This window comes from Macrobrachium nipponense, chromosome 2, assembly GCF_015104395.2.
Source record: "Macrobrachium nipponense isolate FS-2020 chromosome 2, ASM1510439v2, whole genome shotgun sequence".
Lineage (NCBI taxonomy): Eukaryota > Metazoa > Arthropoda > Malacostraca > Decapoda > Palaemonidae > Macrobrachium > Macrobrachium nipponense.
This window is the reverse complement of record NC_087201.1, coordinates 124,397,101-124,413,862: the sequence shown is the minus strand read 5'-3', so window position 1 is coordinate 124,413,862 and position 16,762 is coordinate 124,397,101. Positions and strand designations below refer to the sequence as shown.

At 35.0% G+C, this 16,762-nt stretch overlaps 1 protein-coding gene across 1 annotated transcript in view; it reads left to right on the top strand.

The window, feature by feature from the left end:
• LOC135220968 (aspartate--tRNA ligase, cytoplasmic-like) overlaps positions 1–11,189 on the top strand; it is a 40,114-nt gene extending 28,925 nt beyond the window's left edge. The window contains exons 4-6 of the mRNA XM_064258640.1: positions 4,507–4,646; positions 5,073–5,180; positions 8,116–11,189. Of these exons, the coding sequence (XP_064114710.1) occupies positions 4,507–4,646; positions 5,073–5,180; positions 8,116–9,156 (1,289 nt within the window). The 3' untranslated portion in view covers positions 9,157–11,189. The remainder of the gene's footprint in view (positions 1–4,506; positions 4,647–5,072; positions 5,181–8,115) is intronic.
• Positions 11,190–16,762: the final 5,573 nt, after the last annotated feature.

Genomic DNA, 16,762 nt, shown 5'->3' with positions numbered 1-16,762 from the left:
CTGAGTTATTGTATTTCTCATATAGTTTTCCTTGTTTTATGGCTCTCCCATATACTATTGCGGTTCCCCCTTGATTCCTATTTTTTCTATCTGATCTATAAATTTGGAACCCCCTTAATTTGATCATCATTACCAGTCTCTTGGGAATACCAGGTTTCACTTATATTCATTATATCTATTTTTTTTCAGTGTGGGTTAGTTCTTCTAAGAAATCTATTTTTCTTTTTGAGTTACCTGTAACTAAACCCTATGCATTCATCACTATGATGGTTTGCGTGTTATCCCCTTCATTTAATATGGGTAATAAGGATTTTCCAGAAATTCTGACATTAAAAAATCCAACTTTTCCAATATATTTGATCTTCCTCCTTCATAATTATTCATTTTGTGTATGAATCTGGAATTTTCTCCGTATCTGCACCATCCCCTGGCATCGTATATACAGTGCTTGTTCCTTGCACTGTATCTTGGAGCTGATGCTTGCATTCTTGATGCTGACATTCCATAGCGCAGTGATGGGTTCTTTTTTTCCTTCACCTCATTTTCTTTGTTCCTTTCCTTATTTGTCTCTTTTTTATTTTGGATTTTATTATTTAATTGATTTTTATTCATAGCTACAGTGTGCGTATATGTACATTTTTTGTTGAACCTACATCCTTTTCCTTTTTTTGAGTTTTTGCATATTTTTGGATGTAGATCTGCATTCAACCTCATAGCCATCTAGGTATGCACATTTGCCATAAATCTCATAATTGTGACATATGTTGGGATGTTTGTAGTAACATCTTTCACCGAATCTGCAATTCCCTCTTTTCAAAAAGGTGCAGACTGTCTTTCTTTTCTTTTTTTTCTTGCTCTTTTCCATCAGTATGCAGGTCTGGGTAAAGCCTCTTCGGGATTTTATTTTGTGTTGTCACGTCGTAATTTATTTCATCGTATGTATGCTGTTGTATTGCCTTATATGTAGTAGTATCTATGAGTATCTCTGCATCCATACTCTGTTTTCCTTATTTTTTCTCTATCTTTTCAGTTTTATTTTCTTCTTTTCCATTTTCCTCTTCTTCCTCTTCCTCATCTTCTTCATCCTCTACTATTTGCACATTAAGTCTCAATTTAATAACATTATCTATCCATGATAGACATGTTGAGCAAAATACTCTTGTATCCTTACATGTACTATTTTGCTGGACTTCTGTGCATTGAGGATGTGTGGGTATGTTGCATGCATAGCATTTCCTGATCAGGTTTTGTGGATTTACAATGCTATACCACCTTACACAGTTTGCATGCTTTAGGCATTCTTTTTCCTATTGCATCAATTAGTATATTCACAATGTTCACCTTATTAATTTTCTTTGTTGGAATGTGTTGATTGATGTAAATTTTCTTAATAAGTCTCTTGACCACTTGAATTTTATTTGGTACTCCTTCAATTATTTTCATAATATTTTCTGCTGACTTGTTCCAGTTTGAAGGATCATATCCTTCCAATATGTATATGAATACTTTTGCATCTTTTTGGTTAGGGCTGTTATTTATCTCATAGATGGGAAATGCCAGCTCCCTTCCTGCTAACTCATCATATTGCATATCTGCAATGCAAGTGAGATTTTGCCATTGCTTTCCACAGTTGGAGCTTAATGAGAGAAATACATACATCAATTAGGTAAAACTCTGGAGGGGTATCATCTTTAATAGTCCAAATTGGATCACATCTTCAGAAAGTACATTAACTGTATGTGCTGTAATTACATAACATACTACATACAGATTGTACCAGCACTTTTCTCCAAGGTTAAGACAGTAATTTTCACAGAACGACAACGCGGATGTTTTACTAGTTGATCATGGAGTTCTTTTATAGTGACTAACACTGAATTACCTACTGCCTTTGTATTATTTTTAGAAATATAAATAGCATACACAAAATCTCCGTACTGATTTTACATTTAAAAGCATGAAAACTTATACTAATTGTAGTATATTAGTACGTACTTCAGAAATTAAACAAAGTTTCTGAAGGGATATCATCTTTGAAAAGTGCAGTAACTTTGTGAGTGGGCATCACATCTTATAAAAGTATATGTATATGCACTAACTGCCTATTTATGCATGTACAAAAAAAATAATACATTTTTAATCAATATTTTTACAGAAAAGCTTTAAAATTTAAAAATTAGCATAATAAATTAAACAAACATTTTGCAGGGTTTTGCAGTGCTTCTGGAGGGTTCGCAAATGTTTGCGCTATTGTGAAGAGCTCATGTTTGGTAATTAGTTAGGTTCCGATGAAAAGTTCGCGCTATTGTGAATTCGCGCAAATTGCATCGCGTAAGTTTTGGGTATCACTGTATCAGCGCCATAAACACCATAAATCACCAAATTTCAGTTAAAAGGCAGTTTTGCTTATCACCACCCTGCTGAGAACAGAACCCCTGCCGATAACTGGGGGCTGCCTGTATTTGCAAATTTTCCTGTGATGCACTTTTTCAATAAATCATTCAAGGACTTTTCGTCAAAAATACTTAACTGATTTTTGTATTTTCATCTTATTTTTTTGGCTAAATACATTTTTATCATAAGAAATGTATTTAGTCACAAAAATACATAAAAATAGGCAGTTTTAAGCATTTTTATGTGCTGCTCCAGCTATTAAAATACAGTTATAAACATTTTTACAGGGGTTCCAATATATCGCAGATTTTCAGTAATCGCGGCTGGTTTAGATACCTAATGCCCGCGAATACATGGGTCCACTGACTTTGATAGTTCACTTTTACAGTGAAATTGGAGTTAATTGATTAAGTACCTTTGCTTAGTGGAGGCCTGTAATATATGTATAGCATAAATGTAAACATTGCATTTGCTACCATCTTCATCAAGTAATAGCGTAATATTGTAAGCATTGCATTCGTTACCAAAATGATTTTGGCATTGGATTTTATTTCTGCAAGGCACTTGTTGCAGGATTAGTATTTTTATTTGTTAAAAAAGTTCTGATTTAAGTTTTTCACCCCCATTTGCTTAATAGCGGATTTGCAGTAAATTTAAATGCTTATCAACCTTTCCTTTCCAGAATTGTTTTAGTGAAAGGGTATAATGTAGCAGAAGAGAATTTTTAGCTGTGATGGGTTTTCGGAGGACGGTCTAGCCGAGATGAGTACATAAGTGTTTCTTTAGCGGTGCCTACCTTAATTTGGGATTGACACAGGTTAGCTACTAGCTAGCCAGACAACATCATATGTTACACACAAATAGTAGCCCCCTCAGTTGAACCTGTTGCTGGTCCCAGGTATCCACAGACAGCCAAAGGAAAGGTGTCATACAAAATGTGTAGTGGAGGATGTAGCTATCTGGCCCTATTGGTTCCCCTAACCCCAGTCCCTGTCAGACAACCCTAAACCTTGGAGGAGGCATACTGTTGGTCTATGGGGTCCATAGAGGTTTGCATCCCAGATAGTTACTGTCTCCCAGTAGAGTCGGAACTCACAGTGGATCCTGAGCACCCACTGGGAACTAAGAGCCTAGTGGCAACTGAAAACACAGTAGTATCCAAGCACCCAGTGGCTCCCAAGCACCCAGTGGGAGCAAAGCGCCCATTGGTGCATGAGCACCCAGTGGATTCTAAACATCCAATGGGAACCAAGCACCCAGTGGGAACTGAGAGCCCAATGTAGCTGCTTGAGAAGTTTCTTGCATATGGAAGCATTTTGATTTTGTCCACCATTGTCTATGGAAGGTCTGTGAACTACTGTGAACACAGGACTGATTGCAATTAGAATCTTTTTCATAGTCCTTAACGCTGAGAGCATGTTTATGATCTGCTTGGTAAGTCTGAATGTCAGGAAGTGGTACATTTACTATGTCATGCCAAGGTTGCATCATTGTGTCAGTCTTCTTTGCTGCTTGATCTAGGTGGGCTGGGCAGTAAATTGAAAATTTGTGGTTCAAGCTTGCTGTGAACAGATCCATCAACATACCCTACAGGCATCAAGGAGCCTTGCAGGCTCCCTGATTCAGTGCCTACCTGATAGTAAGATCTGCTTCCTCTTACTGCTAACATTTGCCTTCCCTAAAGCAACTGTTAAGGTATGCTAATACTGGCTGTTTCAACCCATATGAAGATGTCTACTGCCAGCTGGCATTGTGTTTGATCTTGTGCTGTCCCAGTTCCTCAAGTAATCGCTTTTTCAAGCTATTGGTCATCACACCTGTGACGTGTTATGCTAATAGCTGGGTGAGAGTGAATTCTTGGAAGCCAAAGAAACCTAACATTCGTGTTCTTGTTAAATGCTCTTGGTTTGACAGCCAGGAATTGATAAATCTGCCATGTATGCATCGCACTTGCCTATGGCAAAAAGCTCTTCTTATGGAAATAATTTCTGACAAGTATAATTTGTGTCCAAAAAATTAATATTGCTTACAAAATAATCCAATTTGATTAGGCAAAATGGCAATGTAGAGTTGTCCTTGGATTATTAATTAACTGTAGAACTTTCTTTTCAGGTAAACAGGCTTTCTTTGTGCTAAGAAGCAGACAGCACACTGTTCAGTGTGTTATTGCTGTTGGAGAGAAGGTGTCCAAGCAGATGATTAAATTTGTTTGTAATATAACCAAGGAAAGTCTCATTGATGTTCAAGGGAAGGTAGGTACAGGTCTTTGCATTTTTACATCATTATTCAATTACTTATTCATGGCTTCTTTTCAGCTTTTTGTTTTTTCCTTTTTTTCTGTTGCCGTTGTTTCTTTTCACATGGGAGTAATATTAGCAAAGAGATGTTGGTTTCACACGCAGCTACATATTTCCTTTCCACCATTAGTGCATTTGCTACTGCAAAGTTATGATTTGTATTCAAGTTCAAAGATGAAGTTTTAAACATGAAAACTAATTTCATTGCATACAAGATAGACCATTTGTGTGAGTTCTCATAGAAATGTGATTCAGTGGTAGTGTTGAAGTAATTTATAATAGTAATACATAATGATTGATTTTAGTTTTTCAAGTTTAAATTCGTAATGTTTGGTGCCATATGCAGAAACAAAGTTTAGCCTGTTGTAATTTCTTTTGTAGGTTGCTGTAGCTGAACAGAAAGTTGAAGCATGCACAGTACAAGATGTGGAAGTCCATGTTACAGATGTGTTTGTTGTCTCTGCTGCCTTACCTAGACTTCCACTACAGGTAAGGGATACTAAAGAAATAATATATTACTTTGATTTTATTATCATTAGTTTGATTTTTTGGATTTAGTTTTGAGAGTTGTATTAGTACTGTAGAAGAAAATAGTAATACACATTGCTGAAGGTGTACGTACTTTCTTTTTACAAAGACAATGTTAATAAATCATGATTATTATGAATTTCATATTCCTTTTTGGGTATAAATAAACCAAAACTATGTTATTTGTCATAAATGAAGATCCCTTTGCTCAAAGATCGTAGCCTGGGATACAGTGTGACGTGTGCGTCATAGAAGATGGGGCCGTTACTTACTATGCAACCCTCCCTCTCTCTCTTCACTAACTATGCTAATATTGCGTATATTATGATATTCTGTACTCATATGTGAGCGATTTTTCTTCGTCTGTATGTTAGCGAGATGTTTTGCTTGTCTTTTCCTCATTGGCATGATGAAATTCTTGCTAAAACAAAGGTAAACATACGTAAAAGCAATCGAATTTCAGAGGTGAAACTCGAACGTATAGACTACCCAAGGTTTGTGCTCATACTGAGTCGTGTTGGTACTTGGTAGCTGACTGACTTCCTTTCTGCTGCCTCATGGAATCTCTACAGATACCATTGATCATAATTTCCTTGACAATAATTATCAAAATTGACGATAACAGAAGAAATATTGCATTTTCTTGTACGGATCAATGTTTTTTACTTATGTTTTAGTTATGTTTATTAATTACCCTGTAACTACGAAAGCAAGAGGAATTTTGACAAAATATTTCGTATACGTATTCTCAATTGCCATATGAAGCTCCATGAATTTTTTCATGACTTTGCATTTTTCGCCCTATACCCCTGTATGTAAGGGTTCCGGCCGGCCCCCTTAAGGCCCATTGCCTCATCCAAGTAATCCACAACCCTTTTAATTTATAATCCTTCATCAGTGTTCCACTGTTGCATTTTCTAATCCAGTTATGTAGAGGTGCTACTTATTACTACTAGAGTAGCAAGAAATATGTTAGGCTAAGGTACTGTTTGCAATATGTACATATTTCACTTGTTGGATTTGGCTACCATGAATTCAGCACATGATGTTGCTACTATGCCTTTTTCTGTATGGGTAGCACTGTTTACTTCCTTTCATAATAGTGGGCGTGCACCATATGTAATATGGAAATTATAATTTTTGTTTTTGTATACATAATTTTTTTGCCACATTGGTCATGTTCACCTTGACAACTCTTTTGAACTGCCTGACCTTGGCTCTTCTGCAGTCAGTTTTCTGCTAGTTGTTAGTTTCAGGATGTTTTTTTATTCAAATGTTGGGTTTGGTTGATGACTGTTGCTTAAAGATTCTTTGATCTAGGTAAAACAGCTTTTACCCTAATATCCAGATGATCATTATGCCTAAAAGTATGTTATTTCCAAGACTGAGTACTATTTGTTCTTCTTGAACACTTTACTTTGGTAAGTGCTTTAATATGTCAGTGTTGCATTATTATTCTATTTGCTGAAAAGAAACATTTAGGGAAATCAAGTAATCTTAATACACTTTGAGAGGACATCCTCACAAAAAGAAAGATCAAAAGAGGTGATCCTAACAAGGCTCCGTATAGGACACACAAGATTCTCGCATGGTCACTTGATGTCAACACCACATGCTGACCCAATAAAGTGTAATAGATGTCAAACACCCATGACAGTGCAGCTTTTACTTATTGAATGCCCAAATTGGACCCAACAAAGATCAATTTATCTACTTAATTAAAAAATGAAAAGTATTCTTGCTAAAAGCAAAGGTTTTTCAATTAACAACTTCATAAATTTTTTAAATAAGACAGGTTTCTTAAATAAAGTCTAATTGTTTTTCTTTTTTTGTTTTCCTTCTCAGGATTAATACCTGAGAACCAGCCCGAGAAGAGTCTACTTGAGACTCAGAGGTCTGGAAAAAACTAAGCCCTATTAATAATAATAATACACTTCGAAGCTCCTTGTGATTTAAATATATTTAATGCTTCCGCTACCAATAATTTGATATTATTGATAATAACAACGAATTATTATCCTAAAAATAATTATATTAATTATCTTGTGGAAAAATAATGGTTGATGGTAGAATAAAAAAAAAAAAAAGGTGAATCACAGAATAGGTGAGGTAAGAAAAATAGTAAAGTGTGTGCAGGTCATTGGGAAGAGAGTTGTATTGTCCATGGTAGGAATATATGAAGGGATCATTGAGCCAATTCTCTTTTGTGGGAGTTATGTAAATGTTGAATGCAAATAAAAAGATAAGAAGCTTGAAGCTGATGAGATGAACTGTTTTGTACATGAGGAATAAGAAGAAATTAATAGGTTGAGGAATATGGAGATTCACAGGAATAGTGGTAAAAGCTCTAGATTTTGTGGAGGGATGGAGAACATTGTTGGTGAAAAGATGGCTAACATTATAAGAGTTATGAGGGAAGGGAGATTTAGAAAGTTCTGGATAGATCATGTAAAAAATACTTTGGGAAGGAAGGGCATTAATATCCAGGAAGCATAAGGGGGTATTCAGTAAGAGGTCAGTGGCACACTGTATGTACTGAACTCTTATCATGTTTACTGTGCTGCTGGTTAACTTTCTATGTAGGTGTGTCAAGTGACTGATTTTTTTTTCTCTGGAGCCACTACTTGTTTTGGGACTTGTTTTGGGAGAAGGTTTGATTTGAAAAAATTAAATAGTTATTGACATTAATGATTATTTATTCTTAGATCCATTTACAGTAGAATATCTCTTGATATTTTTATTCTTTATGAGACTTACCATGTAACCTTAGGGAATGTTGTTTTAAAACTAAAGTAACTTGTCCTTTAATACATGCTGGTCCTTTAAAACATGCTGGGCCCTTTATTGTGCAAAGTTTGTGTTCTCTTGTTAGTTGCTTGATGATTTATGCCAACAGATTGAGGATGCCATGCGTCCAGATACAGATGACCCTGAAGGCCTCCATGTCAAAGTAAATCAAGATACTAGATTAGACAACCGTATCTTGGACTTGCGCACACCCACAAACCAGGCAATCTTCAGATTACAGGCAGGTGTATGTCACCAGTTTAGAGAAGCCTTAAGAGCCAGAGGTTTCATTGAAATTATGTGTCCCAAGTTAATATCAGCAGCATCTGAGGGTGGAGCAAATGTGTTTGGAATGAAGTACTTTGAGAAGGAAGCATTTCTGGCACAAAGTCCACAGTTGTACAAGCAGATGGCCATTGCATCTGATTTTGGAAAAGTATTTACAATTGGTCCTGTTTTTAGAGCTGAAAATTCAAACACTCACAGACATCTTACAGAGTTTGTTGGCTTGGATTTAGAGATGGCTTTTACGCATCATTACCATGAAGCTATGTATGCCATTGGAGATATGTTCACAAGTATTTTTAGAGGTCTTCGAGATGATCACGCTGTAGATATTGCCACAGTTAACAAGCAGTTCCCTTCAGAACCATTTAAATTCCTGGATCCACCTTTGTGTCTAACATTCCGAGAAGGTGTTCAGATGTTGCGAGAAGCTGGAATAGAGATGGATGAGACAGAGGACCTGAGTACACCAAATGAAAAGTTACTTGGAAGGTTAGTGAAAGCCAAGTATGACACTGACTTCTATATTTTAGACAAATTCCCCTTGGCAGTTCGACCATTCTACACAATGCCAGACCCAGATGATCCCAAATGGAGCAATTCTTATGATATGTTTATGCGTGGAGAAGAGATTTTATCAGGAGCACAACGAATTCATGATCCAGATTTTTTGGTGGAGAGAGCAAATGCACATGGTATTCCAATTGATACTATTCAGTCATACATAGATTCTTTCAAATTTGGATGCCCTCCCCATGCTGGAGGAGGAATTGGATTAGAACGAGTAACAATGCTTTACCTTGGCCTAGATAATATCCGGAAAACTTCACTGTTCCCACGTGATCCTAAAAGGCTTACTCCTTAGAGTGTTTGTGTGCCTAATATTGCAATGTCTCTTGCTCAACTAGTTGTGAAAGCAGAGATAGATTTCAATTTCATGGTTTGGGTTTTTATTACTTCATCTGTTGCACACTTTTAGTCACAAATTTATTTGGTATAAAACAGAATACTAAAGCAAAGTATTGGTGTGTGGATGTTATCAACATTTTTAATTTTTGGTTGGTCATATATCAATGGAAATGAGGGTAATTACAAATACATATACTATATACCATATGTATTAAGAGTCTTGGAAGAAATCTATACAGTATTAAGGGGAGCGCTGATGCCATAAGGCCCTATTATAAAGTAAATCACTATTTCTACCTTATGAATGAAGGGATTTGCTTAAAATTTTTACCACTTATTCTACAACTAATAATGAAAATTCTCTTATGGGGAAATATAGAAATTCGACCTCTTAGCTCATTTCTTTTGCAGCTGAAAAATTAATATGCAAAATTAAAAATTGCACATACTAATAGGGATTTTCCCAATGACAAAATAATTAAATTCAATTTAATTTGGTTCAGTCTTCTTAGAGAAATAAGCATTTAGTTTTAAAAATGTAAGTTTTGAGAAAACAGGAAAACAAAGATTGTGTGGACCCAAAATCCTTAGAGAATCTGGACATTTTGAGCAATTGATCCTATATATCATTATAACCCATTTTCTCCGTCATGCCCCCTAGAGAGAATGGGATATTTTAGTTGGTGACAATTAATTTTGAATAAATATTGTTCAAGCTTGTTTTACATACTTTTTTCAGAATTTGCCATTCACAGTGCCCAACAAGCGATGAAAAAAAATGCCCATGAATCAATCTAAAAAAAATTTTTTTAGTAATACATTTCAGTACTGTTCATTTACATGTAAAACAGTCCAAAATAGTGTATAACTCAAACTTGCAATTTACAATTTGTCGTTCACAGTGCCATACAAGCAATGAACAATATTGTCCGTGAACCAATCCGTAAGATTTTTTTTTAGCAATGATGTTTCTAGATATGTTTATTTACACATAAAACACTCCAAAACAGTATATAACTTACTTGATCCTATCTTGAATTATTCATACACATATTTTACAAGGTATTTTTACAATATGTGGTTCAGTGTGTCATAAGCGATGAACAAAATTGTCAATAAACCAATCTAAAAAGACATTTTTTTTTTTACCATAATCACTTCAGGATGTTTATTTAGACAAAAAAGTTGAAAAATGTTAATAACTAATATTCGATAATTCCTCATAATTCGGTGGTTGGCGCGCCCCTTAAACGATTTATCTTTTTGCTAGTTATTACATTTTTGCAGAATGGATTTCCTATAAAGTACATATGTAACTACAAGAAAAAGATTCACCATTATTTTGTCTTATTACAGGAATTTTTATTATCTTGGGTAAATGTATGCCAGAAGAACGCAAGGGGAAGGAAAAGAGAAGTTTAGATTTGGAAATTTATGTTTGCAGGGATAATGCCATCCAGTTCTTTAAATTTTTTGACATTACAGATAGTATTTTTAGAATAATTGTCCTCTGAATATCTTGGTTACAGCAAATTTTGAGATTTAGTAGATGACACAAGAAATTACAGTATTAAGGATATATTCTTTTTTGATGTTGAAAGTACACGTATTTGTTATTTTTTTGTATTATTTTATAGATGAATATAATTCTAAACGTATTGTAGAAAGTTTTTACTTGAATATTAGCATGTTATCATTTTCAACAATTCTTGCAAGAAGATTTTGAAAACAAAAATCCTCCATCTCCTCAGGGACAAGTATGTACCTGTTACAAACTATTAATTTCAATAGTTGTCGTATATGACTATAAACCCAGAGTATTACATAGTAATTATGATATTGCCACATTTTATATGGCACGCCACGTAAGTAATTTTGGTGAAAAAATTTTAATTGTTACGCATCAATACAATTTGGTTTGTCACAGTATATGTATGGTACAACATGATTGTTTTTAATACACAAGAAGTAATAAATGATTTTTAATGTTGTGAGATTTTACTTCATTCCTCCATATCATTCATAAATTGGATATTTTTTTCCATTGAGAAAAAAATTCATAGTTTGTGTGCTGATCATTAAACCCACATTTTACAATTTTTATTGGTTTTCAAAAGAACTTTGAGGCCAGTCTTAAGACTGTTGACTCAATAATCTTGTTATATACATCATGTGCATTTGTGTTGCCTTTCACTATAACTTCTTACTTTCTCACTTTTTGTACTCTCTTTACTTTTTTAATTTCTGTAAAGAACTTTGCACATTAAATACAATGTTTATAAAGGAAGTGGTTATCCACATTAAACTACTGTATGGCCCAAGGTTTAGGTCTGCATACTTCAGATGTGGTGTGTGTTTTGTTTCTTATGTCAACGTTCTTAGTTTACCTACTTTATTAAAATTAATTATTATACTTCCTGCATTTCTCTGCTATATCCCTTCTAAAAATCTTCTTTTATTTACAATCTTTACTTGGGAAGGAGAGCGTAATGCAACTACTCTCCAAGGCAGTCAAAGAAAACTGATGCATCATGAGGTCCCAAGCTTGGTTGGTGACCAGCTTCCACCTTACAGACATATGGGTTGCCAGATGCCACAGATTTCTTATTTAAATCACTTTAAATCTCTGATTGTTTTTAACAAGTCTCCAGCTATAAAAATGCAAATTGATTCAAAATTTACCATTTTATATTTCTTTATATATTACAGTATTTGTGTTCTTTTATTTTCCCCTTTTTTAACCCGTTTAACTTATTTAATAGTAAGTTATTTAGTACTGATTACTAAATTTGGCTTGCCATTGTACAGATGTTTGGTAGTTCTTATTAATTCATATAAGTGGTAGTTCCAGCTACTTCTATTATGTTTACTTTATTCTTAGGCAAAGTTTACTACCGCTCTGTTTTGGTTGTTATTGCTTCTGTGTTAGTTGTATTTTTGTTATCTTCTATGTCATTTTACACTACAAAATCTACCATTCTCTATTATAAACAGTGACCATTATTGTTAAGTGTCATGACAAAAGTTAAGTATATCTTAATTTTACCAGACCACTGAGCTGATTAACAGCTCTCCTAGGGCTAGCCCGAAGGATTAGATATTTTTACGTGGCTAGGAACCAATTGGTCACCTAGCAACGGGACCTACAGCTTATTGAGGGATAACTTTTTATCCTTATGGAAGTGATTACAGGTTTGTTAATAATTCGGTTACTTCAGTTCTTATTGGAACTTTTAATGAAAATATTTTGATTACATTATCTATAGAACTATAAGGATAAGAAGTCGTAGTAGAAATAAGAAGTTTTGGTATTTTAAGGAACTCTTACAAGAATAAATAACAGTTGTAAATATAAAATTTCATCGGATTTGTTATAGGTAAAATTCTGAATTAGACAATGAAATTTGACCCTAGTCTTCTGCTGGATTTAATGATTAATGTACTTGAGTATGAACTAAATAACTAAAATTTAACTGAAGACAATGGTATTATGTTTATTTTAAATTTTTATGAAAAAATTTATTGATTCTCTGATTATAACCACAATTTGTATTTAAGGTTTAATTTAAAACTTACTTTTAAAAATATATCCTACAATTTAACTTAATCTCAAGCACAGCGCAACACTACATTTAGTTCAACTAAAACTGCTAAGAACTTTGATTACTAGAGATGTGCAGTCACCAAGCAGTTTTATTTCAGGGTCAACTTGTATGTCACTCACAATCTCGTTTTTGGTGTTTATCGCTAGGTCAGTGGTATGGTTCAATAATGACGACGGTTTTCTCACAACATTTACAAGGTTGCGATTTCAAGTAACTATAAACTCTTCAACATAATTGTCATCGTTATCATCTATATGTGGGTTGAAGTCACTACAAATCAGTGTAGTATTTTTGTTGTTAGCTAACAAGTCGTCTAGGAACGATCTCTTGTGCTTAGTGGTTTTAAACTGTTATGATTTGTATATGTTTGTTTAAGTGTATAATTTTTGTTGATGTATTCAGGTATACAGAACACATTTTGATTCATTATAGATACTTGTATTCTTTATGACAAAGATTCCCACTCCAACACCATTTTTGTTTTATGTCAGTACATGGTAAAAGTTGTTGGACCTTGGCGTCATTTCGTTTATTTTAGAATAATTACTTACATTGTTGCTTAGCCAAGTCTTCGTTAGCATGCATGTATCTAGAGTGTGATAATTTATAAGATTTCTAGTAGTCTTGTTATTTCCTACAGACTGTATGTTTATTATTGCACAGAAGATTATAAGTCAAAGCCATGATCTGTAATATTTTTCACCTTTGACACATTCTTTATATACTGTGCACTTATTGCTATCATATGTTTTAAGTTTAGTATCACCATGGCCTTTCTTTACACAGTTTTTACACTTTTAAGGTGGTATAGTTCATTCGTTTGATTTGTGATTTTCACCACATTCAGGGCAAACTTTATCATTTTTACAATTTGTCGGGCTATGACCAAATTCCAGACATTTATAGCATCGATAGGGCATGTAACAGTTGTACACACTGCAACGGCTATTCAGCATATACAACTTGTCACCTATATCAGATAGCCTTTCTTATTTGTGGTGTGCATTCAGTGGCGGATTTAAAGGGGGCCCACCTAGTCATGTGGCCGGCCCCCATATAAGAATAGAATATTGTTTTCTTTCAATAAATCATTATTAGTAGCAAAAATTTGCTTAGTTAATGATTATTTCAACAACAACAACTACTACTACTGTGTATATATGTTTGTGTACATACACATAGATATTGATATATACTATGTATCGTATGTGTTCATGTTTCACACACACACACACACACACACACAGCACACACACACACACACACACATATATATATATATATAATATATATATATATATATATATATATATATATATATATATAATATATGTATATGTATATGTTATATATATTATATATATATATATATATATATATATATATATATATATATATATATATATATATATATATATATATATATATATATATACATATATATATAATTAATATTTATTATTTATATATATATATATATATATATATATATTATATATATTATATATATATATATATATATATATATATATATATATATACAGTGGTACCTCGAGATACGAAATTAATCCGTTCCGAGGCGGCCTTCGTATAATGAGTTTTTCGTATCTTGGGAACACATTTTATATGTAAAATGGCTAATCCGTTCCAAGCCCTCCAAAAACACCCCATTAAATTTCATAATAAAGCTAAATTGACCTATAAACAATGAAATACTACAACAATTTGGACCATTCAATACCTAAATTAAGAATAAAAATCCAAAACCTGTAAATAAAGTGTAAAAGTATATTTGTGTACAAGAAATATTATTACTGTAACGTAAAATGTGGAAGCTTACCTTTCGAGTGAGGCTATCTCCGATAGTGGCGGCAGAGGAGGAGGAGGACAAACGGCAGATAACGTACGTACGTATGTACACTTAACTTTACGAAAATACATACAAAATTTAAGGAAAACTATAAAACTAAAATTTACGAAACACCTTAACAAAATTATAACACTTAACTTACAAAAATCTAGAAATTACGTAAAAAAAAATTTTTATTTTTTTTTATTTTCAACTTTTTTTTTTTTTTACTTTTACGTAGGCTTTTTTTTTTTTTTTTTTTTTTTTTTTTTTTTTTTTTTTTTTTTTTTTTTACAGAATTTCAACTTCATCACCACTTTCAACGTTCTGTTTTTCATCACTTGGTTCTTCCTTTTTGCTTTCAACTTTCTGTTTTTTATCACTTGGTTCTTCCTTTTTGCTTTCAACTTTCTGTTTTTTATCACTTGGTTCTTCCTTTTTGCTTACTCCTGCTAATGCTGAAGGCCTCTTTAAAAAATAACGATCCAAGGAAGATTGCTTCTGCACCTACTTTTCACAATGTTCCTGAAACGACTCAGGCAAACGTCATCGAACTGCGCAAGCATACGACCTGTGTGAGCCTTTTCGGGGAGTCTTTTTTCGATAAACGATTGCACTTTATGAAAAGCACCTAGAATATCCTTAATTTCTACCGTTGTCATAGGCTCCTCCTCCTCTTCCTCGCCGCTGCTAGAGAACTCCTCTTGAACGACGTTAAGTTGCATGGCCTCCAACTCCTTCAGGTCATCCGTCGTAAGCTCCTCTTGGTGCTCCTCGAGAAGGTCGTTGATGTCGTCCTCGTCGACGACCAGCCCCATGGACTTGCCGAGTGCAACAGATCTCGTCAAGATCTGGTTCCAAAACAGTTTCGGGATCGTCAACTGTTTCTGGGACTCTGCAGCACCAGCTTCGCCCACGTCGAATCCCTCGAAGTCTCTGGCGGATACGGCATCAGGCCAGAGTTTCCTCCACGAGGAATTCAAGGTTCGCCTCGAAACCTCCTGCCAAGCATAGGTCAATGAGTCGGGTGCAAATGACGATGTCGAAATGCTCCTTCCAAAATTGACGCAAGGTTAGGTTTGTGGTATCGGTGATGTCGAAACATCTCTTGAAAAGATGTTTCGTGTACAGCTTCTTAAAGTTCGCTATCACTTGCTGGTCCATGGGCTGGAGGAGAGGGGTGGTGTTGGGCGGAAGAAAAAGAATCTTAACGAAGGAATACTCCGCTAGGATATCTTCCTCGAGGCCAGGAGGGTGGGGAGGGGCATTGTCCAACACCAGCAGACATTTCAGGGGGAGGCGCTTCTCTTGCAAAAAACTCTCACAGTCGGGCCGAAACACAGATTTACCCACTCGGTGAACAACAAAAGCCTCGTTACCCAGGCTTTTTGCATTAGCCCTCCACATCACTGGAAGCTTCTCCTTCAACACTTTGTGGGCCTTGAAGGCTCGAGGAGTCTCGGAGTGATACACCAGTAGGGGCTTCAACCTTGCAATCCCCACTGGCGTTCGAACAAGTGCGAGCGTAAGCCTGTCTTTCATAGGCATTATTGCCCGGAGTAGCTTGCTTCTCTTCCTCCGTGATGTACGTCCGACGAGGCATTTTTTTCCAAAAAAAGGCCAGTCTCATCACAGTTGAAAACCTGCTGAGAACTGTAGCCTTCCTTGATCATCATCTCGTCGAAAGTCTTCTTAAATGCTTCGGCCGCTTTCGTGTCCGAGCTGGCAGCCTCCCCATGACGCACCACTGAATGGATGCCAGTCCGTTTACGGAATTTCTCGAACCAGCCATGCGAAGCCTTGAACTCTGGGGTTGGCGTTGAAGTCCCTTCCCCTCCCTCGTCTTCCGCTTTGATGGCATCCTTCTGTTTAAGGATGGTGCCTATTCCTTTGCGATCACACTCAATCGCATACCAGCTTCGTACTTCTTTATGATCTCCATCTTTGTCTCCAGGGACAGCATGCGCTTCTTTCCGTGAATTTCAACTTTCTTGGGACCCATGACTACGTTAATTTACGTAAAGTTACACAAATACGTAATAATACAGTCTTCACACAACACGATAATATGTACTGCAACGAAATCACTAACAAATTTACGTTACTAA